General features: G+C 39.5%; 2 protein-coding genes across 3 annotated transcripts in view; both read right to left on the bottom strand.

The window, feature by feature from the left end:
• The window catches only part of LOC101886227 (ovostatin), a 370,069-nt gene that overhangs the window by 246,276 nt on the left and 110,116 nt on the right, over positions 1–13,677 (bottom strand). The window lies entirely within an intron of this gene.
• Positions 5,518–13,677, bottom strand: part of ubash3bb (ubiquitin associated and SH3 domain containing Bb) — a 44,430-nt gene continuing 36,270 nt past the window's right edge. Inside the window, exons 7-14 of one of the 2 annotated variants that reach the window (XM_073923204.1) lie at positions 10,769–10,913; positions 9,467–9,587; positions 9,268–9,390; positions 9,090–9,182; positions 6,723–6,867; positions 6,535–6,641; positions 6,341–6,450; positions 5,518–6,173 (exon numbers count right to left, since the gene is read on the bottom strand). In XM_073923204.1, the coding sequence (XP_073779305.1) occupies positions 6,036–6,173; positions 6,341–6,450; positions 6,535–6,641; positions 6,723–6,867; positions 9,090–9,182; positions 9,268–9,390; positions 9,467–9,587; positions 10,769–10,913 (982 nt within the window). In that variant the 3' untranslated portion in view covers positions 5,518–6,035. The remainder of the gene's footprint in view (positions 6,174–6,340; positions 6,451–6,534; positions 6,642–6,722; positions 6,868–9,089; positions 9,183–9,267; positions 9,391–9,466; positions 9,588–10,768; positions 10,914–13,677) is intronic. The other variant, NM_001128755.1, reaches the window with a different exon arrangement.

Below are 13,677 nucleotides of genomic sequence, written 5' to 3'. Positions count from 1 at the left end.
AAAAGCATGTGGTTGTCTGTGCTTCATGTGTAAATAAATACAAAGAAATGACATATTTTGAGACAGCTAAATCTCAACAAATAATGTGTGGACTATTTCCATGTCAAGTAAATCAAAGAAAAATCCCATTTATGTGCATTTGCAAAGCCATTGCTAACCTCAAGAGCCTGGAACAAAGATCTGTGTCATCATCATCAGCAGCAGCATTCACAATCATCTGCAAGCAGAAATAAAAATATGTATCACATTTAACATATCTGCATTTTAGGATACTAATGATGCTCATTAAAAAAGCAGCAAACAGCAGATGGCAGTGTTGCCCTCATTGCTATTAGAATTTTTTCAAATTGAAATTATTTATATAGATTTAGTTTCTTTTTTAATATCAATCAGAATGTTTAAAGTTATATTTTATGTATTCCAGCTGTCGATAAAAAGAAACTGCAATTGCTCCTCACAGTGTTTTTTTTTATCTAAAAGACTAGGAGCACCTGCACAATCCCACAATAGACCTTTTGTGTGCAAGTCTGTGTCTAAAAACTGCCCTTGAACTAAATGAGCTTAACAACAAGCGAAAAGTAGAAAACTCACAGGTTCTACATTGTTGCTGTGTGAACCAATGAAGCCGCCGGTTGCATCTCGCCATATGAAGCTCTATTGCCTCCTGTTGGAAATAAATGGAAGTTTCTCATGTTTGATTTCATTTAGCTTGATTGGTATTGTGGTTATTTTCATTCCCTATTGCATTCAGACATTTTTTAACAGATTTTGATATCTATAATGTAGACAAAAATCACATTTCAAGACCCATATGATAGAATAAGTGTATATAACAGAAAAACATTTTCCTTTTTTTGTTTAATAAACTGCTTTTTTGCTCAAAGTTTTTACAAAATCTAATACACAAAATAATACCAATAATTAAATATACATATATGATAAAATTATCGTTAAAAATATTACTACATGAAACAAATAATGTAATTTATTCACAAAAAAATCTACTCTTTGTTTTCCCACCTGGATATAAAGTTAGAAAAATTAACAAACTTACCTGAAATGTTCTGATCAAAAAACAAAAAATAATAATAATCTGTGCCTAATTAAAATAAAATGTTCCACTTAAAAGACTACCAAACCTTTCCTTTTCCACATAGTGTGGCTGCACAAACTAGCTACGAACGAATAGTGATCAAGCAAATAAAACAGTATCAACACTGAGAAGACAATGTTATTCCAGTGAGACTTCTGTTGGCTCATAAATGGAGAGCCAGCAGCTCAGTGTCTTTACATCCTCTCTCTCTCTCTCTCTCTCTCTCTGTATGTGTGTGTGTGTGCGCGTGCTCCTTTCACTCCACGTATGCCTTAGCCATCGGCATTACACTAATATATGTCTTGTCTTTAAGAGGGCACTTCCCTTTTTTCTCTCTTTTTGACTGGAACTGAAATCAATGGTCACGCAATTACAGAATGTGGATTTGTCAAGCGATGTCTGGCTGCTAAAGTGCGTGTGGGGAGCACTATACAAATACCCAATAAGGAGTTCAATAAGAGCAGTAACACTGCTGATTGCCGACTACGGGCCCATCAAAACCAGACGGCCAGTTCCAGGTGTTTTATTCTGTGGAGAGGCAATATTGCATATTGGCAAAGAACATCAATGTTCACTCAAACGTCTCACAGCGGCCTATCGACTCTCCACCAGGGAGCAGAGTCAACCGTTTGGAAGTTATAGCTCCTTTCAAACTGTTTTAAGATAGGAACAAACGTTCAGAGCTGGAAAGTGCTGTCTCGAGAGGCTCCGTCACCGATAATTAGTGATCAATCACGAATTAGTTTAAAAGCTTGAAAAGAACACTGAGAGCATTATTAGATTGCAGAGATTCACTGCTCTCCAATAATGACTTGGATTTTTAGAGGAATGAAACCCTCCAATCGTTTGTCAGTCTCCTCTATTGCCAATCAGGCCCATTAATCAGGAGAAGGTCCAACCGGTCCACATCTGAAAGATTGCAGGTGCCAAACAGAAAGAAAGGGGGGAAAAGACTGCTTTTACAGCTTGTGTAATTAGAGGACATTAACACATGGAATCATCTTCTTCAGGTCCTTCTTTGTGTGCTAAGTATACTTTAAGTATTTAATATTGCTATCACCGAGTCATGAAATGCTACTAGGGCTTGAAAGAGTCATCAGAGAGTCATTTATGTCAGCTCTGGCACTGGAAGCTAAACAAAAAAGTATTTGCCAATATTGTTTTCACATATTACGTTTTAATTTTCAAAGCATGCTTACTAGTTTGTGTAGAGGTTTATAATTATGCTCCTTTAATGTAACATGTCTAGAATACTTCTATGTCTGACGACTGAAACACTTCCGAAAGGAGCTGACCTGAACTGACCAACTCAGGGTAATTGAACAAATGCATCAATGGAGCATTTATTCAATCTAATTTCAGGATGCTACCAGAGGGGATATTTATCGAAGAGAACAAATATGTTTAATGGATCTGATTAGCCTACAAATCACAGATCGAATAAAGACGCCTTACATCAAAGGTTAAACCAGGACTTAAATTAACGGTTTACTTATGATGTCCTCAAAAAACCCAAACACCCCTTGCTTTTACTTAGTGTCTTGGGTGGCCTTACAGATTGGGCCTTACTGATTCAGTCTGAGAAAAAAAGCAGCCATTATATACTTCTCATTTCAGTTATCTTAACACAAAGTTTTCTAAACTTGTTAATTTGACAGTTTGCTATTGATACACTGACATATTGGTGTAACTTTAATGTACAACTGAAAAATATGACGTAATTGATAAAGGCGCGAAACAACCAAGTAAAGTGTTCCGTGAATGAGATTGATTAAAGCCATCAATTAAGATTATGGTCTCTATACTTTAATTTTCAGTGTTTTTAAAGTAGGTTTTCGTAACTCATCCTGTCCCAAAACGGCTCTTGGCTTGATTTCATAGGCTACAGTATGGAATGATTAACGTTAACGTTACCTATTAGTATCCTGGGTCATCAATGTGTCATCAATGTGCACTAAAGTTAATATTTTAGACTCATTTTGAGCGCTTTCAGTTTTAAAAGCCACTAAGGTGATTCGTCAAACATATTACCCAAAGTAAAAGTCATTAATTTCAGTTCTGTGTAGAAACAAATTGTGATGCTCATCTTTTACCCTGAAGACATTATGAACTCATCCGTATTTTTAAGTCTGATGCACAACTTTAGTCTGGATAAACCTTGTCAGGACTAACATAGTGACACATTAAACATCAGATTGTTTGTGACTGGCGGTTATTGTACAGCATTAAGTTGCATTTTGTTGACGGTCATATCCATTATATTTCTATCACTTACCGTCTTTCGTGAGGTGTTGAAAGTGAAGTATGGTAAACAACTATAGCTTCCTCCTCTTCTCTGCTATTGGTCGAAAAACAAACGCCCGCCTTAAAATCACGCCATTGGTTTAGCCATATAGTCTATCTAGCAATTTTAAAATTAGGCCTATACTTATTACTAATTTTACAATCCTTAACAATCAAAATCAACTATTTTTAAAATGAAATTATCAACTAAGAAAAAAAATTAAAATAATAAAAAAGCATCCATTCCTCTGCTTAATTACTCAAAATGAGCAAACCATTTAACAGCTAGTTTTATATATGGTGCTAGCAGAAGCCATGATACGAACAAAGTTGCTAGTTGAAATTGCTGAACCATAATTAAATATGGAATATGGATGAAAATGCCTTATTAACAGTTAAGTTTGCAAGTAACTGTGGGCAGTTAAAGGTTCTCTGATGAGCTTTGAAATGTGCATTGTGCATTTCTGTTGATCTGAGCCGTATTTTCAACTGAAATATAACGATAATGCAGGACTTAGAACATAGATACATACACTAAATATCGCATACGTACCCTGAGCATGCGTCAATAGCACCGCCACATTTGTACAGTGCTCCCAGGACATAGGACAGAGGCAGTACATTTCATAGGTATGATTTTGTTTTTTACATTTTTGTATTTTACGAACTTTTGTGCTCAACAAGTATTGATGATAATACAGTCACTTACTGCCCTGACCATAAGACAAAGTAGCACAAACTCGCACTAAATGTCAGGCTTATGCTAGTTTTGTTGATTAAACAAACAAACAATGTAAATGAAATATGACAACAAGATGCTGCGATGCCAGAAACTTGTATCGTTGGCGGCTAATGTCGAGTTCAGACTGCATGATTTTATCCCCGATTTTGACTCGCCGACAGGTTTTAAGAAATTGCCTACTAATGCCTGAAATCACAGGTAAATCGGTGCTCGTGCACGTGAGTGACAATCACACAGTATGAACTATCAAAAACGTGATCTGAGAGAATCGCAAATGAGTCGCTGATGCCTGTGAGATATTTGGCGTGCTAAATATCTGGAGCTGTCGGTGATTCAAATTATGCCGTGTGAAATTAGTTTAAGAGAACGAGTCGTCAACTGAGATTCATTCACAAACGAATCGCTCCCTGCGTTAGAACGTGAAGTGAAAGCAAGAGAGGGGTGTGTTTCAGGACATGGATTAGATCAAATGTAACAGGTAGGGAGTATAATACATTTTCATGCACACAAACACATGCTCTTTGTCTGGAATGCCTGTGCGATTACTTATCCTTTGATGAGTCTTAGAAAAGTGATGTAAAATTATAATTTTCCTAATGTAAAAAAAACTTGCATACTGATCACCGGGAAAACTCCCGATCATAGATAAATGTATATATGTGTATATATCTCGGGCTCTGGATGGACAGTCCTCCACTGCACCTTGGTCTCACATTCATTTCAAAGGAGCGCTACCCTGTACCAAAATGACAGCTCTATCATTCCTTCCACTCGACATCAATAGCGTAGGCGACATCTAATATAAATATCTATGGACATAGAGTAACCCCTCTCCAATAGTGTTTAGTTTTAAACAGCTCTGTCAGTTAGAGTGGTTGAGCTGTAGCGCAAAAAACAATAAAAAGTAGGTGAGACGCGTCTTGAGGGAAGCGGGGCATATGAATTATTAAAGACCAGATTTGATTTGAAGTATGAGTTGATGTAAAAAAAAATAAATATATATATATATATATATATATATATATATATATATATACACACACACACAAATAAAAAAATTGCAAACTTTGGATGGATTGTCTTAATGTGAATTTTTTCACTGTTTTGGAGCACACATACTGATACTAACACCTAAATTTTAATTTGATAGACTTTAAAAATTAATTGTTCAGAAGGTGTTTTACTAATTAATAATAAAAAACACAAACTGTTAATGTTTAAAAAAATGTGTGATTGTTAATAATTCAATTATGTATTTCAAAATAAATCTGGTCTCATAAAAATTGTTGACAAATCATGGATACATAATGACATCATCGCTTTAAGCTACCCAGAAAATTAGTTGGCACCACTGTCTGCTGTACCAGTTTGCTCAAATAAACAAAAGAGTGAACAAAGCTTTTACATCTTAGCTTTTCAACGATTAATTACAATATAAATATTTTATTTTACAAAGTACACACTTTAGCTTTAATGTAAAGATATTACAAATACATTTGATATCCATTCAGCTATGCTAAAACAAATATTACACATTTTATGCATTCAAGTTACATTTGCAAGAGAAATGACTGAGACATTGCTGCCTTTAAGCTCTTGAACATCTCATTGCAAATTTGTACATATTTGCATGTCAGGAAGTGATCTGTAATCTACAATAAGTGCTGCATTAAGCCACTGTGCATTTAAACATGTTAAAAGTGACATCCAATGCCCTGAGAAAGCCTCTTTAAAGGCTCAGTAAACACTACCACAAATGTTCATTATTCAGTGCCGTTTGCAAACAAAAAATCTGCCACATCTTGTATCAATATATTATTTGCATAACTCAAACATGAATGTGACAGAAATATTCTCTCAGTTGTGTGCTTCCTGTGCAGGTAACATTTCAGTCTCTTTTGGACACTGCAGATGCGCTCATTCTTGCTGTAAGGTTTCTCTCCAGCTGAAGCTGTGGTTCGGCCCATGAGTCAAGGGAAGAATTGGTGGATCCACAAGCTGCCAGATTCCTGAGTCCCCTTGCTCCTCACAGGCACACAAACCCAGGTATGGAATCTGGACGGAAAGACCAGCTTTGAAAAGTCCATCTTTTAATGATTTTATGTGCAAAACAATGAATCACATTTTTTTAGCTGGGTACTTTTACATAGGATGTCACATATCCTGGCAGTATTTGATGAGATTGATCTGCCTGTAAAATGTTTAAAAAGGGTGAAGCTAACCTTACGGACTACTTGCACAAAGTCTTTAGAATTCTGTGAAGAAAGACCCTGGAGTTGGCGAGTGCAGGCCTCCAAAGAGGAAGCATGTCCCACAAACAGAATATTTTTACCTGTTGTAAAAAAAGATCCACTATTAGTACATGTGAGAGAGAATCATAAGCACTTGAGTTGAAGCAGCATTTATAATCACTTACCCTTATTTTTGCAGTAGGCCAAAATGTCTTTGGTCACCTGGTTGCTGCGACTAATGTATGTTTCATACGCCTCGGAGACAGTTAGTTTGCTGATGGGCATGTGAGGTCTGTGGAAATGCAACTGTGAATAAGGACAGAACTGGACATATGCTCCTACACAAAAAAGTCTATGATAACTTTGTTTTTACCTGTAAGTTGTGTCCACATTAAGATTGGCTGCAGCAAGATCTGTAGGGGGTATCCAAGCAGGCAAAGATGTTCCTGACACCCATTTAGTCCACTCAAACAGCCCAGGCTCCACTCGAATGCTTAGTCTGCCTTCTTGCTGCATTCCTAGAGAAAGGGGCAAAGACACTGGGGTGACTTTTCTTCAGAATTCTTTGATTATAAAGCTCAAAAGTATGGCCTTTTCTGTATTTGAAATATATTTTAACATACAAGTTAACATATAAGGCACTTCTGAGCAGCAAATGTATTGTGCAGTCCCTCCAGAATTTAGCGATTCTACAATTACAGAATTGAATGCAGATATAAACAAATAGTGCCAAATTTTGAGGAGCTTGCACTTATTTTTATTGCTGCTGATTTTACTAAAAGATTTGAGAGGGGTCTGGATACAGACTGGATGCAGTTGCAAGCTGAGCTGCATGCAATGCTTTATGGATACACCTAACCCTCACAGTGATGTCAACTAGCTCCAGTGAGTGTATTGAGTCTGACATTGCGAGTCTGTAATATACAGTCTTGCAAATATAAGTCTGCATCTAGATATTATTGTAAGAATTGGGCCAGCCAGGACGCTTTTCAAATTCCTTACAACCATCTGCAATGTTTTAGATTAAAAACCCCTTAAGTTACCTCAAGTTGTCAGACACAGAAGGGTACTACGGTTAACCTTAGCTGTGTGATCCATTTTAGATACGTCAGTATAAATTGGGTATTCATACACATAAATATATAGCTTCACAAGTGGGTCCTCATATTTTTGTGTCCATGCCATTTAAAGAATTAAAATCGGCTGGTCTGATGGCCCATTCACACGGGGCGTCAGCATTGACGTTCAAGTGCCAACAGCAGTGTCAGCCAATCATATCGCTTTATCCAAACACCCCAGCTCAGACTGTCAATTGCGGACTTATTTTATTGGCTGACGCTGCTATGACGATTGTGTCAGCCCCAACTTCAGACACACCTTCCGTCAAGCATTGATGCTGAAGCCCTGTGTGAATTCGGTGTTACAAATATTTACATGCTCTAACATGCTGTGACAAGCAATTAGTTTGATTTACTTAAAAAATGGAGTAAACTCATTGCTTTAATAGCGATTCATTGACTTTTCTTAAAAAGTGAGTAAATAAAATGCCTGAAAATTATTAAGAAAATATATTATGTGCATAATTATAAAAATTAAGCTGAGTTAACTTAATCAGTCCAATGGATTAACTCACTTTTTAAAGTAAAATCAACGTGTTACTTTTAAGGCAACATGTAAACACGTTTTTCACTCTAAGCCAAATTTCACTGACACAAAAAGCCATTTCCATTTTCCATTTTCCAGGACTTTCACTGACACAAAAAGCCAAATTTGCCTGACCTACTGTGTAATGAATAAAAGACAGGCAGCAAATGTGTTGTGCAGTCCCTCCAGAATTTAGAGATTCTACTTTTCTGTACTGCTCCAGGACAAATTTCATATATTTGTTTATGAAATAATAAAATGTTTAAAGTGGTGCATTTTTTTTACATCACTTAAGCATCTATTACTTTTTTCCCATTTTTAGCATTATAAAGTCTAGATCAAGGGTTGCCCAAACTCGGTCCTGGAGGGCTGGTGTCCTGCAAAATTTTGTTCCAACCCCAGTTACATACATATGAAGTAGCAAATCAAGCTCTTTCTAGGTATACTAGAAACTTCAAGACACTGGCCCTCCGGGACCAAGTTTAGGCATCCCTGGTCTAGATGATGGAACGTCCAAAGTGCCTTCTTTCCAACGATACAGGAACTGTGAATGTAGCCCAAATTATTCAGCAACTGTTACTGTTTTAGTTTGGGAAGGTAAATTTGAGAAAGTGCCATGATGGTGAGGTAGAGAAGGACACTGATATAGTCTCTGAAAACTTTTTGCAGAAATCTTGTTTTGCATGCTATCTCTATCAAATTTGAAATATAAACTTATGATACACTTGGCTTTCATGGCATATTTTTTCTAGGTTATTACATAAATTATTTCATGTGTTTGGATGTGGAAAAGCAAATGTTGAACAGTAGAATTTTTGCCCTACACTTTACAGTGTAGAAATTTCTCTGTACATAAAATTAGCCTATTATGAAAAATTAATCGTTTTGCTATTTTTCTTAAACTACTGTAAACACTTGAATACTGTACTAACTTTAACAAATTGAATCTGCTCATTAAAAACTAAAGTGTAATTCTTTGAAATGCAGGCCAACATAGAGCATAACTCAACAGGAAAATTCAACCCTATTTATATCATAGTAACAATCCTTTCCCCCGCACACTGCTTCCTTCATATTCCTGACTACAGTACTATACCTCTGAGAATTTCATGAGCCGTCTGGACACACCGAAGGCTGGGTGAACAATATACAAAATCAATACTGGTATTACTTTCCAGCAGAGCCTCCCCTGAAAATCAGATGACATAAAACAAGCATGATGGACAATTCAACTGGTCAACTCATGTTAACATCAAAACACTAAGCAGACCTACCCACTATCTTAGCCTGTGTGGATCCAACCACAGTTATAGGAGCATCCATTTCGTAGTCCCTATGTGTTGCACCCCGAGCAGGCAGAGCTGCAGGCATATTCAGGTTCCTCCTCACGTACCTGCCTACAGGAGACAAAGTGAGTTCACAAACTAACTGCACCATATGAGCGCACAGTCATGGCCCATCCGTTGAGATTACCTTTTGAGTCAGAACACTGAGAGAGCCAGTGTTTCCCAAAAACAACATCCATTCTCTCTCCATGCCGACATACAAACAGGGTCCTTTTAGGAGCTCGAGACTGGATGTTAGAGCGAAGGACCTACCATCAACAGCAAAAAATGTCAATTTATAAGTAACAAAAACAATACCAGACCTTTTTTATATATACACATTTAATTATTGAGTAACACTCTAGATTAGGTCACAATTCATCCTATTAACTGCAGGCTTATTCCCTGTCTATTATTAAAATAATAACTGTTCAATAGTAGTTATAAACAACGTCCTTTTAAGGCAAGTTATTTCACTCGGTGGCCATCTTTGAAACGCCTCTTGGGCATTATGCTTGAGCATTCTGTCTAAACGGGAAACATCAAATTCTCCAAAACTATTTGCCAAGCTTATGATTACATTGCATATTTGGATTCGCTAATAAAATTAAGCAACAACTATCACATAAATTTCATTTCTAAGCGTTCGAATCAAACATTATTATAATTTTTTCAGGTTGGCCAAGCTAATGCGCATGCGCACTCGAAAGGAACGAGATCACGACACCAACCACCTTTATGGTCATGTTACACATCATCAAACTCTGAATAATGCTTCGTAAGATGGCGCTGCTTTTTTGAAGTGATTCACAACTTGGTCTTGGTGTTGAATCTCTTCCAGAAATGAAAGGGACTCTTTGTTTACAAGTTTGTAGGAGTTCTTGTAGTTGCTGTCATGTTGTGTGCATTTGAAAGGACGGACTGTACCTCGTGTTTACTACATACAGATTACAAAATTAAAAAACTTTTATTTTCAACTGTAGTTGATTCATTTAAAATTTGAGATTTTAGGATTTATGAGGAAATATTTCTTGTGTCTGTGAAGCAAGTATTTGCTTAGATTCCAGTGCGTTTGTTGACCATCAAACCGTCGTAAAAGCATATGTCTGGTCTGAACTTCTCCCCCGAAGAAATGTCAGCCTATAGCGATAGATGATTGGCCCCTGTACTAGTAGGTGGGGCTTCATTCATCATATTGACAGTTACACTTTTCACCATTCAAAACTATCTGAGTGATAAGTCTTGTGTATTCTATAGTCTTTGTTGTAAAGTATGATCTTATTCTGCATCCATAATCCTACCCAAAGCCTAAAGCCAACTTATAGCTTAATAACTATTAATAAACAGCTAAATTGGTAATTTATTAAGCTAGTAGTGTTATTTAATTGCTTGTTAATATCATGAAATGTGACCTAAACAGTGTTACCAATTGTTGTAATGTAATGGGCACCTGCATAGGTTGGCAAATGACACTCAAAATGGCAGACTCTCCCAGCCTGGAGTTTTCAAAGCATCGAATGTTGAGCAGCCCATCTAATGCTTTGGTCTCTTTGCAACCCTTTTCTGATGGAGATGTACAGAAGAAGGAGTGTGATCTGTTTAAAGAGCAAGAGAAGAGTCAAAGGTGTAGGCCTCCAAAAATGAAAATTGTGTCATTATGTACTTAACCTTGTGTCATTCCATAAGCATTCATTTGTCTTTAGAGCACAAAAGAAGGAATTTTAATGAAACATGATGAGATTTCAACCCTCCACTGAAACTCTGTTAACTAAAAAGTTTTCAAATTGTTCCAGTAATGGCAAGCAAATCTAGTGGTAAAATCCCAATTTCATTAAATTTTTACTTCCACATACAGTAGATATTCAATGCGCATTCATGAGACAACCACAAAAGAGGATGCAGCATGTGTTATGTTGAACTTTTTGGATAAACAGAGTATCAATGCTGATCTCTTTCATATTTGGTTAAAATACTTTCAAGAGTTCAAACTTGGATATTGCTTGATAATAATAGCAGTTTAATAGCATAATAGCATAGTTTGACATGCTGTTTCGTGAGAGACCCTGCACTCGAAGATAATTGAAATTTCTGGGTGAACGTTCGAGGTTACTAAAGTAACCCTTCGTTCCCCGAGGAGGGGAACGGAAGCACTATAAGTGGATTTGATTGTAAAATCCACGCATTGGGAGGTTCGGTTCAGAAGCTACTCGTCTGAAAGAGTATTGAACGGGCCAATTAAGAATGAATTGGCAGCGCAAGCCTGCGCAGGTGAGCGGCATAAGCAATCAACTGAGTATATAAGCTCACCTGGCGCCAGCAGACGCTATCCTTTTTAAGCTGAAGAGACTTTCAACAGCTAAGGGACAGTCATTATGGCGACGGAGTATAGTGCTTCCGTTCCCCTCCTCGGGGAACGAAGGGTTACTTTAGTAACCTCGAACGTTCCCCTTCGGGGGGAACTTCAGCACTATAAGTGGATTTGATTGTAAAATCCACGCATTGGGAGCCCATTGAAAGTGCCATAATGACTGCACCTTACCAACACCCCCAATGAGGAGATAGTCAAGCAAGCGTGACGCACCCACATCATGGGGGGCGCGGTCCTCCAACGTGTCCCTGGCCCTAATTTATCCTACTTCAACAGAAGTTTTACGGATTTATATATATTTTTTTGGGAAGTCGTGAGCATCTAGATAATTCTAGGAAAATACGACAGTACGTTGGGAAGCGTGCAATCCCGATAGGGAGGACGCTGCGGAGGCCATCCGTTACCCAAGGGGGGATAGATGGCAGAATTTACATATGGACTAGCCCTAAAAAGGGGGAGTACGCATAGCAAAAGAGTGGTTAGCGGGGAGGGAAGACACGGGTCCGCCCAGGGGGGGGACTTAACCGTGGCGGAATAAGCATATGGGATCGCCTAGTGGGGATCACGCATAGCAGGCACCTTTACCCAAAACGCGGGCTGACCAGCGGGCAGACCTACAACGTAGTGGGCCAGCAAGTGACTCCTCCGCTGAGTCAGTGCTGGGGGCCACGGAGGAATCTGCAGGGCTCACCTGACGGGGAACTTTACTGACAGATAAAAAGGCGCACGTATCTCCGTGTTAGGGAAAATGGCGCAGCAAGCGTGTTTCAACACCCTACCGAATTGTTTCCTCAATCACCAAGGGTTACCTAATACCCTTGAGGAAACCGGCTCCACTCGCAGATTGTAAAACCTTGCAAATGTGTTGGGTGTCACCCAGCCCGCAGCTCTACAGATGTCTGTTAGAGGGGCGCCGCGTGCGCGCGCTCGAGAGGATGCGAAGCTCCGAGTGGAGTGCGCACGCGCTCTCGGGGGACGCGGCTCATCTCGGCTCTGATAGTGAAAGAAAGGCATCCACAATCTAGTGGGAACTTATTTCGGTACGGCACTTCCCTGCTGCCGACCGCTATAACAGACGAAGAGCTGCTCAGATGATCTAAACTCTGAGTGCGGTCCGGATAATACGCAAAACGCGAACTGGACAATAAGAAGGGCTGGGTCTGCCTCCTCCGAGGGCAGCGCTTGCAGGCTCACTACCTCGTATTAAAACGGAGTGGTAGGAACCTTGGGCACATATCGCGGGCGGGGTCTCAGGACGTGAGAGAAGCCAGCCCAATTACAGGCACGAGTCACTGACCGAAAAATGCCTCCGGGTCCCCGACCCTCTAATCGATATCAACGCGACCAGCAGAGCTGTCTTCAGGGACAGAAAGATACTGAGTCGAGGATCGAAGGGATCTGACGCGGCTTGTGTAGCGAGGGCGAGATCCTAAGAGGGCATGAGAGGGGGCGGGGTGGATTAATTCGCTTAACGCCCCTGAAGAACCGGATGATGAGGTTATGCGTTCCCACGGTGCTGCCAGCCACCGCGTTATGAGAGCGGAGATGGCAGCCACGTAACCTTGAGTGTGGAGGGCGACAGCCTGCTCTCCAACTTCTCTCGGCGTAAAGAAAGCACAACGCTGATCTGGCAAATTACGGGGGTCTTCTCAGCAAGAGACACACCATTCAGTGAATAGACTCCACGTCAGGGCATAGGCGCGCTCGGGGAGGGGGCTCTAGCCCGAGTGACGGTATTAGCCACCGCAATCGGAGGTTACCTAAGTCTTCCTCGCGTCTAAAAATCTCTTCAAAGATCGGCGAGGGTGCCAGGTGGTGCCCTGTCCCTGAGAGAGTAGGTGCTCTCTCGAAGGGACTGCCAGGGGAGGGCTATCGCGAGGGAGAGCTCTGACATCCAGGTCCGGTTGAGCCAGAGGGGCGCAACCAGCAACCTGTTCCTCGTCCTCCCTGACCTTGCACAGTAACTGCGCGAGCAGGCTCACTGGGGGAAA

This window comes from Danio rerio, chromosome 15, assembly GCF_049306965.1.
Source record: "Danio rerio strain Tuebingen ecotype United States chromosome 15, GRCz12tu, whole genome shotgun sequence".
NCBI classification, from domain to species: domain Eukaryota; kingdom Metazoa; phylum Chordata; class Actinopteri; order Cypriniformes; family Danionidae; genus Danio; species Danio rerio.
Note: the sequence above shows the minus strand (reverse complement) of the source record. Positions and strands in the feature narration are given on the sequence as shown.